We start from the raw sequence: 21707 nt of genomic DNA, 5'->3' as shown, positions 1-21707 counted from the left end.
TTAAAGTATAAAAATATTGTTCCAGCGACCATACCAGGATATCATAGTGCAGTCGCCGTGTCCACCGCCAAACGGGACGCAAGTTCTATCCAACTACGAATACCTGCGCAGCGACAATATATGGGAGATGACCGAACATAGTTTCCTCATCGCTTTGGCTGTTTTCTATGCGGTATTCGCTCTAGTCGCCATGTTTGCTTTCATCTTCGATTGCACTAAGTACGTTAAGAGTAAAGAACGAAAGTCCACCAAGGGACACAAAATTAATGCTAATACGCCTTAAATTGACTTGTTTATGCCACAGCTGTTCCAGTATGTGGGGTGAGAAATAGTAAAATTATAAGGACCGCAGGTAGAAAAGTTTAATAATGGGACCAAGGGAGTCTCTAATTTTGCGATATTCATCAAACTGTTCATGTATATAAGTTAACACTTGTCATCAAGTGAGCCCTTAGCTAATTTGCATAAAAATAGGTTAAAAATGTTCAGGTCTACTATCGAATCACATTGGTGCTTAAGTGCATTTATTAGTGGCATCACAACCTTCATATTCGTTCTGTCATGATATATTGAATATAGTGAATGAACTGAGTTTGCAGTTGAGTATGTTATTGTAATGTATATTAGTGTAATAAAACAAAAAAGTGTAAAAAGAACGATGATTTCTGGTACAGTTTGTTCTTCAGTTGTATGCAACACGAATAAATATCAGAATCAAATCGAAACGCTGCAAACTTTAGACAAATATTGTTTCATCAGAAGACAAAATTCATAGTTTTAAAAAATGATTAGTTTTCACGAAACTTGTATAAGTCGCAAAATTGTTGATTTGTAAATTGAATCTTTTTTTATATTAATCTTTTACGCTTGTATATGATTAAATAAATTATATTATTGCATGATTTAAGAGGGCATACAATGTTTATAATTTTGCGATGAAATATTATGCAAAATTGGATTATATTTGCTCAAGTCTGAGTGGAACACGTATTTAGCTAAATATATAATATTATATTAAATTATTATTATAACTAGAATTTAATGTACAAAAACAAGAATATAGTAGATAGATACTGTATATAACAGTGAGTTTACAAGGCTGACTAACGTCTTCCGTCCTTATAGACATATTATGAGAAGTATATATTTAAAAAAAAATGTATATATACCTACTACGATTATAGGTTGCATGTTATAAGTGTGAATTGTAGTTCAAAGTATATAAAAATTATATACTATATAAATTGTATAATTGCAATATGATCGTGTATGTATATTATATGCCTCAGTATATATTTTTATTTGCTTTGGACAATAGTCCTTTCTATAGAGAGAAGTACAAGTAGTATACAATTGTATTCTTAATTTTGTTTTATATTGACGAATTTTTATATTATAATTCATTAATATAAAATATTTACACGTTTTCCAGGAATGGAATGTGTATACGTTTAATAATAATAATGTATGTCTGTATTTTTATATACATACCTATACTTAGTGTAGATTATTATAAATGTGCCGAATGGTGTCTAATATTTAGTCAATTTAAACTCCGAAATCACAATTTTATTAATAAGATAATAGATAAATATTATTAATATTCTTTCCCACATTTTTCCTCTAAAATGTGGTGTCTATGAAATCTATTTCTTTCTTTATTGCTTTCTTCTTCCTCTTGAATAATAGAAGAGAAAAGTAAGTGTTATGTTTACTATAGAAGGCCTAAGTATATAAGGTATAAATGACATTTTTTGTAAATATTATTTGGATATAAATAACACTGCCGTGTCTAATGCTCGTTGGGATTGTTTGTTTCAAATTTTCCTATATAAACTTGTTATAAGCTATGCGAAAATTGTAATAAAACTATAACAAATCATTGAATGTTAAGCATAATAATAAAAGTGGCGCCATATCACTTAAATTATAGAAAATGTAATTGTTAAGTTACCTTAGTTCTCGAATATGGTATCATGATAATAAAAGAAATAATAAACTGAAATATTATTTTGTGGTTTTATTTTGTTCCGTTTTCAAAGACAGTTACTATAAATATAGAAAATTAAAATAACATTGATTTATATTTATAAATAGAATTAATTTAAATTGAACACAACAATGCTACACCAACAAATAAATTAAGTACATAATCTTGCCATTAAAATATTTTTTTGTATATATAAACATTTTATACAAATTGAATTATTTATACAAATTGTGCTATATTGTAAATGACTGATTTTCTATTCCATGATAGATAAAAAAACGCTGTACACAAAGCGTTTATAAATAAAGGAAATATATTAGTCTTATTTCATACACCTTCACCGCTATCTTATTACTGAAGATGTAAAAACATAAAAAAAATTAAGATGTTAAAAATATTAGTTTTTTTTTTGTTTCAATAAATATATAGGCATAAGGTGATAATATCATTAATGTGATGAATCACTGATTTTGCTCGTAAAGGGTACGGGGCTAACAAATTTTGTGTAACTTAATCTAATGTCCTTGGACAATAAACTATCAAGTTAGAGTTTGAATCCATCAAAGAGCTAGTAACTAAGTAACTCTATATGTGGTTATCATAGATCGACAATTAATTGTATGGATATATTTACTCAAATTTATTAAATCAGCTTATTTGTCTATTTAAATGATCGTAAAAAGAATGACCATTTGTAATAGCAGTAAATAGAAGAAGATCACTATTTGTTACAGACAATTTCTTGTTGTAGAAATTCCATACTAAGATATAATTTGAAGTAAAAGTTTTTTGGGGAATTGTACATAGAAAAGAAATGTGAGAATTAATCAAAAATAGGAAACAAGCTAAACACGATCCATACAGTCAAATATATTGTCGTCATTTAGCGTTGGCTACATAAAATTTATTTCCAGTTGTAATTTTTATATAGAGATTCTGGCTGTTGAGGGATTTATTTAAATTTAGACTGTTGTAATTCACTAAGGTGCACCCAACTCAACTATTGTGTCGATATACAATCAATCTGAATCATCTACTTGAATACTGGGTATGAAACAGTTCATGATACCTTTTGCAAATATCACAGACGCACGGCGTAATTTTAGACGGTACATGTTTCTTCCACCTCTCTTTCAGTTTATTATCTTTACGCCTATCCGGGTCTATGTATCTACTTTCCACAGTCGTCTTCTGCAGATACTCTTCTTCTGTTAATGCTGGTTTGATGACTGCGTCGGCGCCCGATCTGAATAGAATATAACGGTTAGTCATTAATTAATGAGTCGTTAGACATACTCAAGAATTGGAGTTATCTATAAAGTCTACTCTTGAAATAACTCTCCTTTACCAGTGACATTTCAGTGATATTTCTTTTTTATTGTTTATTTACTTTTTATATATGTAGCTTTCTGATACAATTTAAATTAATAAATTTATATACTACTCTAATGTGATTGAATATCTATCATAACTATAAGAAATACACAATAGATACAAAGTGCTACAAATATAACGGTAACAAATATTACCGTGAAAAAGAAAACTAACATTAAGCTCTATTTTTAGGGTCAGCCATCTCGACGGAAACTAGTGTTGCGCAAAATTACTCTAATTTAGCACTCAATCAGATGAGACTAACATATTAGGGAAAAAAAGCTCTAATTTGAATAATTCTAAACTAGTTAAGCTCTATATTAGTTGCAGGAAGGCACCTTTTCATATAGTCATCACATTCGCTGTTCTCAGTACTGGTGGTAGCATTAATCCAATCACAGTCCGCGGCAGTACGCACGCTGTACACGTTGTATTGTGGACAGTAGCGACGGGGGTTACGTCCGCGAGGACGGGACGCGGGGCGGGCAGTGCGGGGAGAGGAACATTTGGGGGTGGGACTAGAGGTTGTAAAGTACACAATTCATTAGACAATAGTTAGATATCCTACACACTACATTATGAGACTGAATACATAATTATTTATTTCTCATTGAAACATGATGACTACTATTTAGTATATGCATAAATTGGTTGTTATAAAAAAATTACATATATTTCTATAGTCAATGGTTCAACTTATTGTTTAACAACTGATATAAAAATATTGCTCTTATCAGGGCGAAACAATAAGCTGAAAATCGAAAATCCCGACTACCTTGTGTTGCTGTGGCGAATACATGACTTCAATTTCGGCTTTTACATTGATTTTTTCAGTTCATTGTCATGCTATTGTGTTGAAGACACAAATAAATCGTTATTCAAAGTAAACACAATATGTTTTTGTAGTACTTACTTTGGACAACCACATGTGACATTCATTTCTGGTTCTGGTATTAAACTGCAACATGACCTCGATCCACCAGAACGTGATCTGGACCTTGACCTTGTGAGAGATGGAACTTTTTTAGAAGAGTTGCACTTATTCCTGTAAAACAAATAATCTATTATACAATATATAAATAAAACTAAATTATTAAATAATAAATTCAAAATTCAAATTCAAATAGTATAATATAGTTATAGTAATTATTTATTTTTTAGTCCTACCTATGATATTGGGCACTATGGCATACTTGCTTTTGCCTAGATCCATCAACATCACTTGGTCGACAGTGGCAAGTACTTAATTTTAAGGATTTCATATGGCATGGTTGATTCCAAACTTCATCAATGCGCACTTTAGTTGCTATTTCAATTTTCGGAGATAGTATACCCTGCAAATTCAGAAAATGTATTCATTTAAGTCTCATGTAAGTAGTTCGTTTTTCCGTAACATTAGGGGCCATATATAGTTTTTTCAATAAATTAAAAAATATTTCCATACAAATGAAAGATTTTTATTATTTTTGTTTATCATATGTGTTGTTATCCGATAAAAAGTCTTGAGTTTGAATCTGATCAAAATAAAAAACTTTACTTTTTTGTGTATCAATATAATTTATATATCTGAATGACACTTCACTTAAGGAAACATCGATATACTATCAAATTAATTTGCAGGTAGGCTACTTTGGATTCAAATATACTAAACGAAAGATAAGCATGTCCAATAAGGACACCTAGTTTAAGGTAAATGACTAATCAAACCCTAAAAACAAAACAAGAAGTTAAACTTCTATAAAGTGAGTAAATGTTTCATAATGCTTTCCATTCCTTCCTGTCTCGATTAATAAATATACTTACAGGGAAATCTTTCGATCTCCTCATTAATAGGTCTACTCCATCACTGGAACACATGTTTGGTGGGAAGAGTACATCATTGACAGCACCTAGGTACTGAGCCAAGATTATACATTCACCGGATTGGCAATTTTCACTCCATTGGACAAGTTCACAATATATTGTTTCATCCTCTGTAAATATTTATTTAGATTGTGAAATTAGAATTATGACTATCAGATCATTTTTGATAATCCAGACAAACATAAAATAGTGAGAATCTTAAATACATGTAAGAATTTATAATATGTATAAAAAATATAAATATTACTAACTGAGCAAACAGCAGATATTATTTAAGGCACAGGTCTCCTGGAATGTCTTGCGAAAGTAAAATACATCTTTGAATGTTAATGGAAATGTGGGTGGCAACATACAAGTCTGGTAACTGGTGCCGAGTGCAAACACTGTAAGTGACACACGGCCATCCTGGCACAACCATACTCCTGGACATGACACCTAAAAACATTATTAGTAGGTACTCACTAAAACATAACTCCCTTTTCTGTGGATAGTAATAACAAATTTTCAAGTCCAATAATCATAAATACTTTCAATTTTATATCCATGCTTATTTTGTCTAATATTGAAATAAGTTACTAGGCTATTGATTTTTAAGTATATTAATATAGTAGGTGAGTTATTTTGAATCACATGATTTCTCTGTTTCAATATACCAAAATAAAAAGCTTAGTTATGACGCTAATAGTTTTAATTTCAGATAGACATTATTTCATAATCCATACTAATATTATAAATGTGAAAGATTCACTGTCTATTTGTCATTTTTATCTTTTCATGCCTAAAATTCTGAATAAATTTTAATGAAAATAATATGGTGGTAGGTAGAGAAAATAATGTATCAATATATATGACAATATAAGCTACATTTTATATACAAAAAGCAAATATATAACAGATATAAAAGAAATATTACTCTTATCTCCATTTCAAGCAACACTACAATGAAACTAAACAAAATAAAATTGTAGTGGATTATATAAAGCAAGTTTTGACCTAAAACACATTTTCTGAGGTAAGAGGGAAATCTAATATAAAATTTAAACTATTCGGTTATGGACCATTGTTAGCTCCATTTAAAAAAAAAGGAAGCTACGAAACTGGAAAAAAGGAATACTGTATTGATTTGCATTGAATTTCACTCAAATCTTTTAAATTTCCTTACATGAAAATCTTGTTTGATAATAATAATGAAAGAGAATGCTTATGTATTACGATGAATGAAGACAAATATTGAGGATTAATTTGTTAAACATACCTATATACATTATTTGAAATACTTACTCTTTGTATATCTATTTCGACCGTCAACTCAATAATTTTAGGCATGTTTTAATCACATTGTATACTTCGATGTGAAAATAATACTATAGAATAATCATTTCAATACAGATTTTTTTTATGAAACATACCTAATTAATAAAAAATTTTAAGAAACTTTATTTAAATGATCATTTACTTATTTTAATTTAATTTTTATTTATTATTTATTTATACAATTTTGTTACTGACGACGACTGACAGGCGACTGTCACTAGCACTGACTGCTGATAATATTGAAAGTACTGAACTAAAGATACTGAACCTTAACCCATTGAACTTTGCTTATGTGTTTATAATACTATGAAGTAGATCTCTATTTATAGATGAAGCTTAAGTATTAAGATTACAATTAAGAGTTAAAAATTTTTTGGTCGTGTCGCGGTCCTAAGAACAAGATCTGTTTTTGGTGACTTGACATCCAGTGCCGTAACATAATATAGTAATAAAAAAATACTGTCAATCATCTGACAATGGAATGAGATGGATAATTGATTTCTCATAGACAGATTCTTCATCTCTATCTATAATTAATGAAATACCATTTTTTTCTCTCTTTCATTCATACATTGTTATAATTCGTTGTTATTGTCAATTTGTGTACATTCATTGTTTTAATTTGTGTACTAATGTACCTATTCAATATTAAGTATTTCCAAAATATAAAAGAGATAAAAATGTAGTTTAAATATTCAGCTTTAAGACTTTTTTGTAATAATTCCAATGTTACATACAGTGAGTGTAATTGAAGCATTAAGAATGTGGAATCCAAAGCTAAGTATGTTCTAAATTTAATTATGACTATATATAACAATTACTTAATATAATTTCATTAGATAACAGTTGTCGATAAATTTTACAAGATATAAAAAACAACATAATAGTATTTTTTATTAGTGTCTCTCAAATACTTAATCTATTTAATTGATAATAAATTCTCAGTGTGTGTAAAGTGTCATTGAAACAGCAAAAACATTTAAGCCTGATTTCTCAAATCTTAGTTTTTCTGTGACACTCATAACCCTGCAGAGGATATACTTACAGGTGATGAGTAGTATGGTATCATAATTGAGGCACTAATTATAAAAATATGACTGATTGATGAGTGGACTGTATGTTTGAGATGAATAAGCAACAGATAAAGAATAGTAAATACATGTGTTGTAGATATATGAACAGTAATAGTGATCACAATATACATATAATGACAATCCTGAAACTCCAGAAATTAATGCAAAAATAGATATACAAAAATGTTCAGAGATTGCAACATCTATTAAGTTACACTTGTCTACATTCCCTACAGTAAAGATGTGACATATTTCAGAAATACAATACTGTGACAGTGAAATAAAGTTTTAAACAAAACCCTACACTGACCCACCAATATGGTAATACTAGGTTAAATTTGAAACATACAATTGTATTATTGCAAATCACCACTTCATTGTTTAGTTAATTGCGTCTCTGAATCTAATTTCTTTATGTTAAGTGTTGTATTTCCATTATTTAAAATAAAATGTTACATTTTTATAACAGTAACCGTAATTATTTAAACATTGACAAGAATAATGCATAAGCCAGTCAACACAAGGTTAAAGTTTTACAGGTCATTAACCTTTTGTATTATTTATAATTAATTATAGAAATTATTCAGTCTAGTTTTTACATTACAACTGACATCAAGTCTATGTGTCAAATTTTGTCATATACTCCTTGTGTAAGTAATCTTTAAAGTTTAAATTTAGAAAAGAATTATAGCTGTTATTCCCATAATATTTCATTTACTCTACACTCTGATCATGGTTAATCTTTTTCTTTCACCACTAGTCAAGGCTTTGTTAAGACTATTATGAAAATTGAAGAAATTTGAAACAGATACTTAATTTAAAATGCATTTACTGAGGGGAGGTTTGTAAAACTTTTAAACATATACTTTATGTGTCCAAATCCACACACAGTAGATAGTGGAATTGTAAGAACCACATGGGGAATGTTTAATAATCACAATGGATTAAAGGTATTTCTTGCGTTTAAATTCAACACCTCTAAACCATAATAGCTAGTTAGTAAGATTGTAATAATCACACTGTAATTGTTTAACATTGTGCAACAGATTAAATGTGATTCTTTATGCAATAAACTACTAATTTAGATAGAATATATTTTAGAATAATAAATCTATATTTTTAACAAGTTATCAATGTAAAAGAAAGATTTGTATTTCTCTTAACGTCTTGTTTAGTATATCCATACTAGTCAACAAGCTGTGAGCGTTTCATTCTGACGTAATGGACATTTTAAAAATATATTATTACTTGGCAATTTAAATTTAATAATATATACGAGTGCCTATTAGATTCATGTAACCCGATTTCCTGACAATACAATGCAACGCCTAAATTGCCATAGGTATATATCAAGTGGTGTCGATTAGAAAATGTCTAACGATCAGACAATTGTTCAATTGGGCACTGAACTCTCTATCCTATAGGATAATAGGATAAGAGCGCACATATTTGCGAACTACTTCCTTCTACGATTGGACCAATTGAAGGGTGGATGGCTATTGATTGAGTACCTACTCTAGTTTAAAACATTGGTAGCACACCGTTATACTTACCTACATTTTGTAGGTATTTAATGTACACGTAACATGTTTTTTATACGATCCTGGCAAATAAGCATACGACCCATATGATGGGTAAACGGTATATATAGTATTATAAAGTTTACAGTTTTTGCATACTATACCACCACAAAAAGCGATAATTTTAAAACGACTTTCCAAGAGTAGGAGGAAAATAATTGTTCAATTTGTTGTATGATATATAAAAATAACGGTCCTTATATACAAGCAAGTGGTTTAGCACACAGCACCGCCTTACTTCCGATGGTCGACGGTTCGATTCCTCTCAGGATAGAAACATTTGTATTTATTAGTATGTTGATATACACATATATTTAAAAAAAAGATCTATAGGGCCGTACAGAATTTGAAGTTTCTCAATGGTTTACAACACATCATATATGTGTCCACATACATGATGTGTAGACATTTTATTATGACTAATTGACGTATTTTCTTTGTAGAATAAAAATGCAACTACGAATGAAGCATCATTGGACTTGGCGATTCTTAAAATTCTGCAATGGCTGATTAACTTTCGGGTGAGTAACTTGCATGAATAGATTTTATAGCCCTTGTAAATGGAGTACTTTAAAATATATGATAAGTGCGATAACTTTAGCAATTATCAATTGACCCAAATACGATTAATGACATCACTGTCTCTACCATAAGTGTTGTCAAGAAGTGGCAAACGAAAAAGATCTCGTCTGCCACTTCTTCTCTCGACATCCGAGAGAGAAAATCTATCCAAAAAAAAAAAATCTATCCCATAAAAATATATCCAATTTCCCAAAAAATAAAACCAAAAAAAGTAGAAAGTCACAAAAGAGATATCAATAGAATATTACAGTGAATTCACCGCACATAAAAGTAAATGTTTTCAATTGATTAATGGTTTAGTAACTGAAGTTGTAACTCTCCTTTGTTAGTGTTAAACAATATACATAACATAGCCTATATTTATCTAAACTACTATACAATTTTAAAGACACTAGATATATAATTGCAAAAAATTTGGAAAATTAATTTTGGTCAGTTAGGCCAACGTGTCGTATTTACCACGGTACTAACCGCGACAGTTCTCAAGCGGACCATGTAGGGAATAACCTGATTGTATGTTGTAAGCAATAGGCCCACTTTTTCCCATGAGGTACCCTAAGGTAATTCTCTCCCAAACATGCAGTTACTGCTGAGACTTCTAACCAACAAGACAAATAACTCAGTAATATACACGTATATTAAGAGTTTCATAATGTAAATTAGGCTTAAACAGTTCAGTCATGAAAACATTGAAACAAGCCGATTATTTCACGGAAATTTGTTCAAATAACTTACTAGGAACGAATACGTAAACAGCCACATACGGTGTAGTATTTTATTGACACGAGAATGTTGTCGTTACGAACTAATTTCCGCCAGAACAATGGACAGTTGTTACAAAGCTGTCATAATTGAGTTGCATTAATTATGTAACAAATTAATATGCATTGCATGCGCTCGCGGTGTGTGACGTCACATTATCTTGCGTTCGATTTCTGAAAATTTCATTAAATTGGTTTCATTTCACGCAATATGTGATATTGTATTGTGTGTATATATGAAGGATAATCTGTGCCACTGCATGTGCAAACCATTGCGCCGCCATTCGGAACGAGTGGTAGAGTAAAAAAAACACTATCAAAAGTATTTATATATTACTTATACACGTCTTTCTGATAAATTCGACCCATTGACTTGAGACATTGCATCTCTATTCGATCTAATACCAGCTGCTGAATTTCACCTTCGCACTGCCCACCCGCCAGAAACTAAATACCAAAAGACCGTGAAAGACCGCCATTCATTCAGATGATCATGATCATCTGAATGAATGGCATCCAGATGATCATGATCATCTGAATGAATGGCGGTCTTCCACCTTGTGTGTATTTCTTCCAGCAACGGTATTTACGAACTGATACGATATAGAACCCTTCAAGGAATGAGCTTATTCCTTCTTAAAAGGCCAGACACGCACTTATAATTTTGCTTGTGTGCGCCGACATTGTAGATTATTTTTATTGATTTTACTCGAAATTTAACCATGGTAAAAAGTTTTGTTACATTAAAAAAATAAATAATACATTTCGTCAAACGGCATTTAGGTAAAACTAATTTGTTATTACGTAAGCTTTTATTAGTGTAATCGCTAACTTTTTATCCTTTTATCTGGGTGCCCTGCAAAAAACATTAACTATATCTAATGTAAGTACGGATTACAGACATATGTCATAGCTTGTTCTACTAAAGTACTGTGTGCTACAGATTAGGTATATGTACCAGTATGTATTACTAGCTGACCCCGCAAACGTTGTTATGTCATATAAATTAAATAGCTATTAAAAAATAAGGGTTGATGGTAGAAGGCTGAAAATTTAGGGTTGTATATATATTTTTAATGATACATTATAAAAAAAAATAAATACAAAATATAAAAAATGTTAGGGGTGGACAACCCTTTGGTTGTGGGCTACTATCTATTTTTAATACTCCTAAGTATCTCCTACTCACTTAGGGGTAGGGAAAAATAGATAGTAGCCGATTCTCAGACCTACTGAATATGCATATAAAATTTCATAATAATCGGTCAAGCCGTTTCGGAGGAGTATGGTAACTTACTTTGTGACACTAGAATTTTAAGTATAAGAAGTTAAAATTTATGTATTAAAAGATTTCTGATTCCTGCGACACAAGCCTTGAGCTTAGTGCAGGGATTGTTGTTTATAACATTTGAACTGTATTTATTACTGTAAATATGTACAAATAAATAAATTCTATTAATATTATAAACTCGAAAGTTTGCGAGTATGGATGGATGTTTATTACTCTTTCTCGAAAAACTACAGAACAATTTTTGATGAAACTTTGCAGCAATATAGCTTTTACATCAGAATAACATACAATCATTAAACACGCGGGTGAATCGCGTAGTCACAGTTAGTAATAAATATAAAAAGTTAGAAATATTACACAAGTTTTGCAACCAACAATTAATTATATCAAACTTTTACGGAAAGAATGTTTTAATTATACTACAATAGTGACTTGTCATGCTGCCATGGTTGAAACATGATAATAGTATTCTAAGTGGATATGTTATCAATGACATCGTCACTTGATATTGCTACTGCTAAATTGTGATAGTACAAATTTCAGCGTCATTGTTACGAAATTACATGACGTTAAAGAGAATTTAGTTTAGTATTCAAAATACAGGATAATTTGTAAAGTATGTATCGTATATATTGAACCAAAAATCATGCCTTTATACTTAAGGCGACCCCACTTTGTATCAAACTAAATAATATATTTTCTTGGAGTAAAATTGAGCCTAAATTTGAAATCAGACCTCTAGTAATACATCGGTGAAAACATATATAATTCTATACTGTAGTTTTTGCGTGACAAATGTGTGAATCAATAAATGTTATTATAAAATATCGAAAATTAAAATTGGACAATGTTTACTATTTCTTATTAGTTTTGTTTTATATATATTTACACATATTGTTATTTTAATATTATTACGACATCATTTATTATTTTTAAATTAGAAATTCAATATTTTTTGTAGCATTGAAGTACATACTTAGGATGTTATCTAGGATAAATTTGTCGGACAAATTCATTCTGTATCTACATTTTATGTAGTTACGCATGTTTTAGAATTAAACAATCTTCATTTGAATATACATATTTCTTCTTATTGTTTGTTTTATATGTTGATCTATAATATCTCTAAGATTTGCACTATCATTGACACTTAAATTGACTTTGCGAATATTATAAAATAAAACCGCCAGCACTTGTCCATTAGAAGGAAGTTTAGAACCTATAATTTGATGTTTAAATCCCCAACCAAAAATATTTCTTTTTTAGAACTGCGTAACTCAACAGACAGACGAAAACAATGCGTTCACTAATAAAAACAAGCACATTAACACTTAGTTCGTGCGCGCCGCACTATGTAAGTTCTGACAAGTTTCGATGCAAGTCGGCACGGGTTACAGTGATTCAATTTATGCGAAATTTTATTTATAAGTGTTTTGACATCATTCAAACAAAATTAGAGGGTATGCATTGAAAAAATAAAACTTTAATTTTTCTGGGACACCCTAAACTCTATTTATAAAAAGTATTTTAAGTATCTGTGGTTATAAGATGTCTGGCATCTGGCAAGTTTTGTTAAGTTTGGGAATAGGTGACGCCGTTCGCCTTCTTCAGGCTTATTATTATTATTTGAAGTTTCTAAATTCTTTTGTACCATTAAAAATAAAATAAAATAAAATATACTGTGTATTGTGTGCCAAAATATACTATACGAATAGTAATAGCAAATGTTCTTACGGCAGATTACGCGGTGTTGCATCAGCTTTTTTTATTACAATACATTGGTGTAGTGGGCACTTACCTGTATAGTAAAATGCTGTTTCAGGTGAGATAGCATATTTTTTTAATAATTCGCCATAAGCGAGGAGCCTGTTAAGTGGCTATGTACTTATATACCTGGTTGCAAGACCGCTTCATAAACGAGCCTTTGATATAATTGCTGGCGGCGGTCTACGCGAACTGTTATCATACCGCGCCGCGCTCACATCGCGGACGTACTACCTGTGCTCCCGCGAAAAACTTAAATTTCAAATAGTTTTACCGCCTTTTTACATAGCCGACTTATAGACGCTAAATTAAGTAACTATATTTTTTAAAATATAGATTGTGTAGTGTAGTGTCGAGTGATTCGAATTTTAAATATTTTCTAATGTAAGTTTTTTCTTAATTATTAAAAATTAAAATTGTAATTTAATACTGTACTCGTACATTTAAAAATACAAGTAAGTAACTTATAAGATGCGTTATCATTCTCGTTAAGGAAAATTAATTGTTGATAGTTATTTTTCCTTATTCTTAGTATTTTGTTGACCAACTCATCCCACACGGTCCATAATGCTGACGGACTTTTTTTCACTGCCGGTGCCTATATTTAGTTTTGTTTATAAACTTTTTATTAGTTATTAAAACATGCATACGGATGCATGCATATGCATAAAGAAAAATAGAATAATAACTTTTTATTAGGGTTCTGTTCCAAAAAGGAAAAACGAAGTTGCGATGTTAATGACAAGTCTCTTCTATGTAATAAAAGTATCCTGTCCTTCCAAATATTATGTATGTAGGTATACTAAGCATATAGATTGTTTAACTGTAAAAATGCCAAGAAGAAAAAACAAATTAATTTTCATATTTATATTATTTTAAAATCATCCTGGTTAAGCATCACATCAAGTACATTATGTTAAAAGAAGTATAATTCGAATTGGGTAAAAATTTCTACAAGTTTCAAATATCATGATTAGGGATCGTTAGTCTTTTTTGAAAATATAGCATCATATAACAAGAAAACTAATATCTCTTTTTTATTTAAATAATATGCTTTTTTGACTTGTATTATTTCGCATTATTTTTTATTACTTATGCAAAACTGCAGGAATGCCCGTTGGGTAATCCCAAAAACCTTTTATAAGTGGATGCCTACGTCATTTAAGGAAATATGTTCAAAATAACAAGTTTAGCTTTATTATTTCGTATACCTGTATTAGTCACAGCGATTTATAAAATGTGTAACAGAATTACTGCAAACCCTGAAAATTATTGTTTAGAATCGGTTACTACTGATGTGATCTATATTTAATGTTAACTTACTTTTTTACCATACTGTTTTTCAAAATTTATTTTTCCTTATTAGGCTTGACGATTATGTTATGATAAGTAGTGTCGTAGAAAAGTAAACCTTATCTCTATGCGTTTATGGCGTTTCATTACAGCTCTTGATACTGATGAAATAATGGTTTTTCTTTCATACGTCAATCAAATATCTACATTTTTTTTATAAAAAACTGAAACAGTATACATTTTCTTATTTAAATACCAGATGTATTTATCTGGTGAAACTGCGGTGAGTCGCTGGTGGCTGGTTTTTGTATGATTGTTTAAATAAATTAATTCCATTTTTCCTTCATTTTTAAAGTGTTCTGCTTCTAACTCCATACTATTATTATAAGTGACAGTAAGTATGTTTATTTGACTCTTTCCCAACTATAGCTCAACGGATGTTTATGAAATAAAATATGAAGATAGAATATATCATGACTCTGACCTTTTATTTCAATAAAAACAGAAGAAGTTGTTGAAGCCAGTTAGTATTTTATAATTTAAAAATGGAGTAATAGTAAGTATTATTTTACAATGGCATCTTTAAAATAAATTATGCTTGTCTATTACAATATTATCTTATCTGATGGTTATGAAAGCATTGCGACAGATATGGGTCATCAAAAGGATCATCGTTCTCTTTATTTTGTTACGAAACATGTCATATCGTAGTCTCTAGAACACACAAAATTATTTCTTACAGCCATCCATCTCTTACAGCCCTTGGCTGCACCACCATGCCTTGAGCCGAGGTTCGAACCCATAATGATGCCTTCGGACTAGTCGTAACCCTCTGACGGGAATTGAATCTGCCACTCCATAAATCCTTCCGCGGAATTGCAGTTCCTTCTCCACTCGTACCTTTTTCTGTCCAGAAAATCAGTAAAGGATAGCTGCGGCCAATACGATTACAATAGCTCGAAAAAACTTTTTCTGTTGTAGAAACGAAATAAATATACGATACGATAGTACTATACGATAGTAATTTTGAATCAATAGTTAAATTAGACACATGTACTGACGAAAAAACATTAGTATTTGATATATGAAATTTATATATATATATAAGAATTGTGATAGCTTAAGTTAATTTTGCTGCAATTTTCAGCATACTTACTAATATTATAAACGTTAATGTGGTTTTCTTTGTTTGTTGTCTCTTGGTGCTAATAATCGATCGCAATGAAATTTGGCATATTGGTTGCATATGAGACGGTAAAGGAGATGACTGCAATGCAGGTAAGTTTTTGTCTCGTTAAATCAAGTTATCCCTGTCGAGCGGACAGACTCGCTGTCAGAAACTAGTTTTTGTTTACTTAAGTTAATATAACTTTAATATTAATTGACAGTTTACTAGTTAATATATCTAAATATATAATTTTTTTGTTGTATTGGGTAAAATTAATTCTTTGATAACAAGAGGTTTTGATAAAATGCAATCTGCCTAATCTCAGCAAGGTTGTAAAACCCCAATAAGGATAAGCAATTTAATAGTGTAATAAATAATTATAATCCATAAAAATCTGAAATTACAGGCGAAATGTGATAATAATAGTTGCATTATTAAAATGTTCTCTTATCGAAGTTTTACACTAAATCGTGCATGTTATACACATACCTTTGAGTTTTGAGTCTTTGAGTTTTGAGTTTTGAGTTTTTTTGGTTTTATCAAAATTTTGAATTTATACGGGGATTTTTAATATTATTTTTCCTTTATGAAATATTGGCAGAACCAGCTTCCGATGCAGCCAAGTTATTGTTCTGGATGGTATCATATTAGTTTAAGTTTTTTAGTTGTTTTTTATTATTTGGTATAGGTACGATGGGATTGTCATCGTCACATCTTGTGCACAAAAATCCCAAAAAAAAAAAGAAAAAAAAATTCTATTTACGCTAGGATAAATACAATATCAATATATGTTATATGATATTTGTAAAACAAATTGTTGTATCATTAATAATATTATAATATATGTATAATAAAATTCTATAACGTTTATTCCATATTATTTTAATATTGATTTTTTTAAACTGTAATAATAATGTTTAAATTCGTTCAAATTATAATACTGCGTGACAGATAATAAAAACAATTTGATATTTGGTATTATTTAATATCATATTTTGAATTTAAATTCATGTAGCATGTAGCATGCTCTGTAAGTATAAGTACTATGATATAATTAGTAATCATTAAGGTATAAGATTTCTTTTTCATTTGTAATGTAATTATAAACATTACATATCATTAGTCTAATATTACATTGTAACACTAACAATATATTACATTATGAAAGATTATTTATAATATTTTTAATAACAATAAACAGTTCTTCGATAAAATATGAACTTGTTATTGCGTTTAACATTTTGTATGCAAGTAGATGTCTGTTTTTTAGTTTCCAATCAAGGTTGTTTAAATCTGGATGTATCTACTGTTTACATAACATTCTATAACAAACTGGGCCAGTCTATAAATAAAAAGAAATCGGAATCTTTTACACGGCGCTTCGTTTTACTTCATATTAATTTGATAAAATTAGATATTTCGTCATACTTTCATTTTACAGCCGTCTAGACATTTGTTATATTGAAATGGATAAAAATAAAAATGTGACTGCAATTCGACGGACTCTATGAATAAAGAGAACCTATTTTGAACCTATGTACTTAAAAAATGAGTTCTCAAATCAACTACAACGTTTATATAATTGGAATGTTAATTAAAAACTTGAGTTATTTTTATTCGATTATAACAGATATCCTAATTATATACAATAATATGGTCCCTAATGTTTGTTGTTATTACTTAACAAGAATGGAACTGGGGCGTTAGTAATATGTGGTAAAGGTGGTTGATACTTACTATCATATTTACAAGAAAATTGGTTAGATTTAGGTGTCAAATCATATATGTATAAACAGAGCATTACAAAATAACTGTTGGGCAACGAATGTAAGTAGGTATATTGGTCTAAACTTATTTTGATTTTTGATTATTCTTATTGCATTCGATGGAGTTTTACTTTGCGAGTACATTTTCACGACGAAACAACTGAAAGGATTGTAATAAAATTTTGTATGAACATAGATAGTATCATGACTATGGATACAGGCTGTCTTTTATCTCAAAAAAGATAGAAATTTTAACACTATTTAAATTAATTTAACTGTATCTTAGATTTTATACTAATAATTGCTAAATATTGCATGCGTAATACGCCATATAACGTATATAAATAATTAAATAAATAAATAACACACCAGATAGTCTCACGGTAACCAGAGCTTGTGTTATAGGTATAGGTAGAGAACTAACATAAATACTTAGATATTTTTTTTTGTAAATACATACGTCACATACATAGAAAACATCCAGCCCGATACAAACAGTCATACTCATGATTACAAATATTTGTTCCGTGCGAGGAATCGAACCCGCGACTATTAGAAGTAAAGCGGTGTACTAAACCGTTAGACCACCGAGGCCGTGATATATGTACGATAATAACAGATTATGTACATATATGTGATGTAAAAAATATTTAAACCGCAACGGTAATCGATTGTAAAAAACAACAATAAAATTTACGACACTGGAAAGTTGTATTTGCTTTTACTATTACATCGTTATTGTGTACTTTCTCATGAGTTAGCACATGTATTAACGCAGTAAACAATAATATTTTACAGGCACTAGTAAATATTATTGCATTTCCACGACTTTTTCCATGCTGTTTATTTACGGAAACAACGGCTCGTTTACAGCGTTTCGGCACAATTTAAAGTACTAGTTGTTTTCTGCGATTTCGTCGATTTTTTTGTGATAAAAGATAGCCTGTATTGGTAGTCGTGATACTATCTATCTTCATACCAAATTTTATTACAATTCGTTCAGGTGTTTCATCGTGAAAATGGAACAAACGGATAGAAATACATACTATCAATTTTATAATGTACTAGGGACCCACGGATGCATTACTAATGTTTGTAATTCTCGGTTCTTATTCTTTTATCCCTTTGTTCTATACTATAACACGCATGTATTATACATATAAACCTCTCTTTTGAATCAATCTATTGCTGAAAACTGCATTAAAAACTGTTGCGTAGTTTAAAATATATAAGCGAAGAAAAAGTGGAGACGACTTTGTTTTAAACTATGTAAAGATTAGTATGGAAATATCAATAAAATATAATATACCTATTTAAATATAACTTCTAACGTTATATTTTGTACGTAATAGTTGGTTGGAAATATTAATCTTACTTGTTACACCTACCAGACTATCGTAATATCGATCGACACTGAAATTGAATTTACACTTTGACCTGCTCCGGCATAAAATTAAAAGTTTAGTATCAGTTTTGGTATTAAACTGGTTAAAACCGATATTACGTACGTAAATACTAATAATATACTGTTAAATCCGGTGATTTAATATCGATAGATAATCGAGATTAATTTCCAGATTATCATTTTTTGTTTTAGTAATTGGCAGCATACTAATTTTAGAAATATAGCTAATCTACTTATTCGTTTATCAAATAACTGCTTATATGATTTAGATAATACAATTGCAACAAGGTAAAATTAGCAGAAACCTCATGAGAATATTTGATACCTATATTCTTTGTAAATTTAAACATGCAAAAATTGCTAAAATTGCATGATGTGTTCGTTATAGACGTTATTGTACATATCCGCCACTAGACGTATATTTATTTAAAGAAGCAAATGTATTTAGAAACATTTGCAAGATTTCTAATATAGAAGCGTATAGTTATTTTTAAACTTTCGTGTTTAATATACATTATTTATATTATTAAGCGGGTCTTAACAATCCGGGCACCTGTCTACATATATGGATATTGTTGCTGTTACTCCAGTGAGCTCTTGACCACGCCTAGTACAATCTAGTCGAAATGTCGAGAGAGGTAAATACCTTTATTTGCCATAAAATTATCCCTGAAGCGTTTGTCGTACGCACAAACTTTTATACACTAAATTGACTTGATTCTTATTATATCAGGTTCCATTTATACATTATTCCAACAACAGCATGATCATCATCATCATCAGTATCATCAGTATTGAGTTCTTATGCTTATACTTGAAACCAGTGATGTAACTTCACTTAGGGTTTAACTACACTTTAGGGTACCAAGTAATTACACCTCCTCAGAAATTTCAATATGTTATGGGCTGCACAGTGGTATTTGAAAAATCAATGATAATGTATGCGTACTAATATTATAAACTCGGAATATGTCTGTCTGCTTGTTACTTTTTCATAACTAAACAACTGTATGGATGTTAATAAAATTTGGCTTGAAGATATATTCTATTACGCATAGCAATGTTTTACCTAAAAAATCTATATTATTATTATTAAATCTATATTATGTAATTGCGTGCAACATTTAGTATCTTTGTATTCGATTATCACTTTCCACTTATTGCTATTCTAGTTTCAAGAAATATAACAGTTCATTATATGAAGGTATGAGAGGAAATGATCTATAATAGTATAATTTTATCGACGTACTTAGTCAATTTACTTGGAATCCACTGGAAAGTTTATCCTGTCTAACTGGTACAGGCTCACGTGTATTATACATGTTAAGTGTAATCAGTTAGTTTTTATATCTATTTACAATAATAATAATAACTCTGGACAATTCATACAGTGCGATCTAGACCCAAGCTAAGCAGAGTTTGTGTTATGGGTACTAGACAACTGATAGAAATACTTAATTACTTTATTTTTTGTTAATACACAAGGGTATTGTTAGTAATGTGATTTATAAACCCCATTAACATGTAACATGTCAGGTTGATCTCCACGCCGTTCCCCCTGTAAACCATCGTGATAAAATTCTGGTGAGTTTTCCACGATGGGCAAACTTGACCTCATGCTCATCTTATTATTCTCCACTTGTGCTCCGTCAGCGTAAACCGTTAGCGCAGGCAGATTCATTATACCATTACTATACATAAAAAAATATATTCACATATATAGAAAATACTCAGACCAATACAAACTCTGTTTGTATGGTGCGATGATAGTGCGATGATGGACAGGTGATCATCGGAATAAGGCGGTATACTGAACCACTAGACCGTCTAGGGTGTCAAATACATGCCTAAAAACCCATTCTACTTATATATAAATTATGTATTATAATAGCAGGAAACGTTTCAACCATCGAAACAGAAATAATTAAGGAAATCGCAGTTTAGTACTTAATATATGTGTCATAATATAACATACACAATAGGTACAATTGATATATTTTTATTATTACAAAATAATCGCCTGTTAGTTACATACTGATAAAAGAAACGAGACTAACACGAGTGTCATTCAATCGATCGCAAAAATAAATTTATTATTTACTACTGACCTACCTCGGCTTAGCACGGGTGTACAGTTTATATAATAGAGGTCGTATAACTATGATATACATAATATACTATATATGTATATTATGATACGTTTTTCACTAACATTTATATATGTACATATATACTCCTACACCTTTCCGGATGAAATTCTCGAAAGTCGTTGTGTTCAGAAGCGAAGAAACAGATGATAACTTTGATCTAGATCAGGGATGGATCCATGAATGAGAAGTCCTTACTCTTATCAAGAAAATATATTATTTCTATTTTTGAATAATAAAATCGAAATAATCTTTATTAAAATAACTAATGAGTGATAGAAGAAGAAAATAAATGACAATTGAAATGTGTTTATACATAGTCATTCATTTTATTCT

General features: G+C 29.9%; 3 protein-coding genes across 8 annotated transcripts in view; 2 read left to right on the top strand and 1 right to left on the bottom strand.

Annotated features, from left to right (window-relative positions):
• Positions 1-1999, top strand: part of LOC131847070 (ATP-binding cassette sub-family G member 8) — a 67068-nt gene extending 65069 nt beyond the window's left edge. For both annotated transcript variants that reach the window (XM_059196522.1, XM_059196520.1), the window contains one exon: positions 26-1999. In XM_059196522.1, coding sequence (XP_059052505.1) covers positions 26-283 — 258 coding nt within the window. In that variant the 3' untranslated portion in view covers positions 284-1999. The remainder of the gene's footprint in view (positions 1-25) is intronic.
• Positions 2000-2129: 130 nt separating this feature from the next.
• On the bottom strand, positions 2130-6733 carry LOC131847075 (spermatogenesis-associated protein 6). Of its 2 annotated transcripts, XM_059196531.1 has the most exons (7): positions 6509-6733; positions 5479-5662; positions 5168-5337; positions 4532-4698; positions 4278-4409; positions 3703-3882; positions 2130-3236 (listed from the first exon to the last, which is right to left on the bottom strand). In XM_059196531.1, the coding sequence occupies exons 1-7, from the start codon at positions 6551-6553 to the stop codon at positions 3020-3022; spliced, it is 1095 nt and encodes a 364-aa protein (XP_059052514.1). In that variant the 5' UTR covers positions 6554-6733; the 3' UTR covers positions 2130-3019. The 2 variants fall into 2 exon arrangements, with proteins under 2 accessions (XP_059052514.1, XP_059052515.1); XM_059196532.1 differs by lacking the exon at positions 3703-3882.
• Positions 6734-7054: 321 nt separating this feature from the next.
• The window catches only part of LOC131847072 (cystinosin homolog), a 40397-nt gene continuing 25744 nt past the window's right edge, over positions 7055-21707 (top strand). Inside the window, exons 1-2 of one of the 4 annotated variants that reach the window (XM_059196527.1) lie at positions 7055-7322; positions 9638-9715. The gene's annotated coding sequence lies outside the window, so the exon portion shown is untranslated. Of the gene's footprint in view, positions 7323-9637; positions 9716-13788; positions 13977-21707 lie in introns of those variants that run through there. The other 3 variants (XM_059196525.1, XM_059196528.1, XM_059196526.1) reach the window with 3 other exon arrangements.

The sequence above is a fragment of the Achroia grisella genome, unplaced genomic scaffold (assembly GCF_030625045.1).
Source record: "Achroia grisella isolate CSIRO2021 unplaced genomic scaffold, CSIRO_AGI_Agris_v1 utg515, whole genome shotgun sequence".
In the NCBI taxonomy this organism is placed as follows: Eukaryota; Metazoa; Arthropoda; class Insecta; order Lepidoptera; family Pyralidae; genus Achroia; species Achroia grisella.
This window is presented reverse-complemented; position numbering and strand designations above follow the sequence as displayed.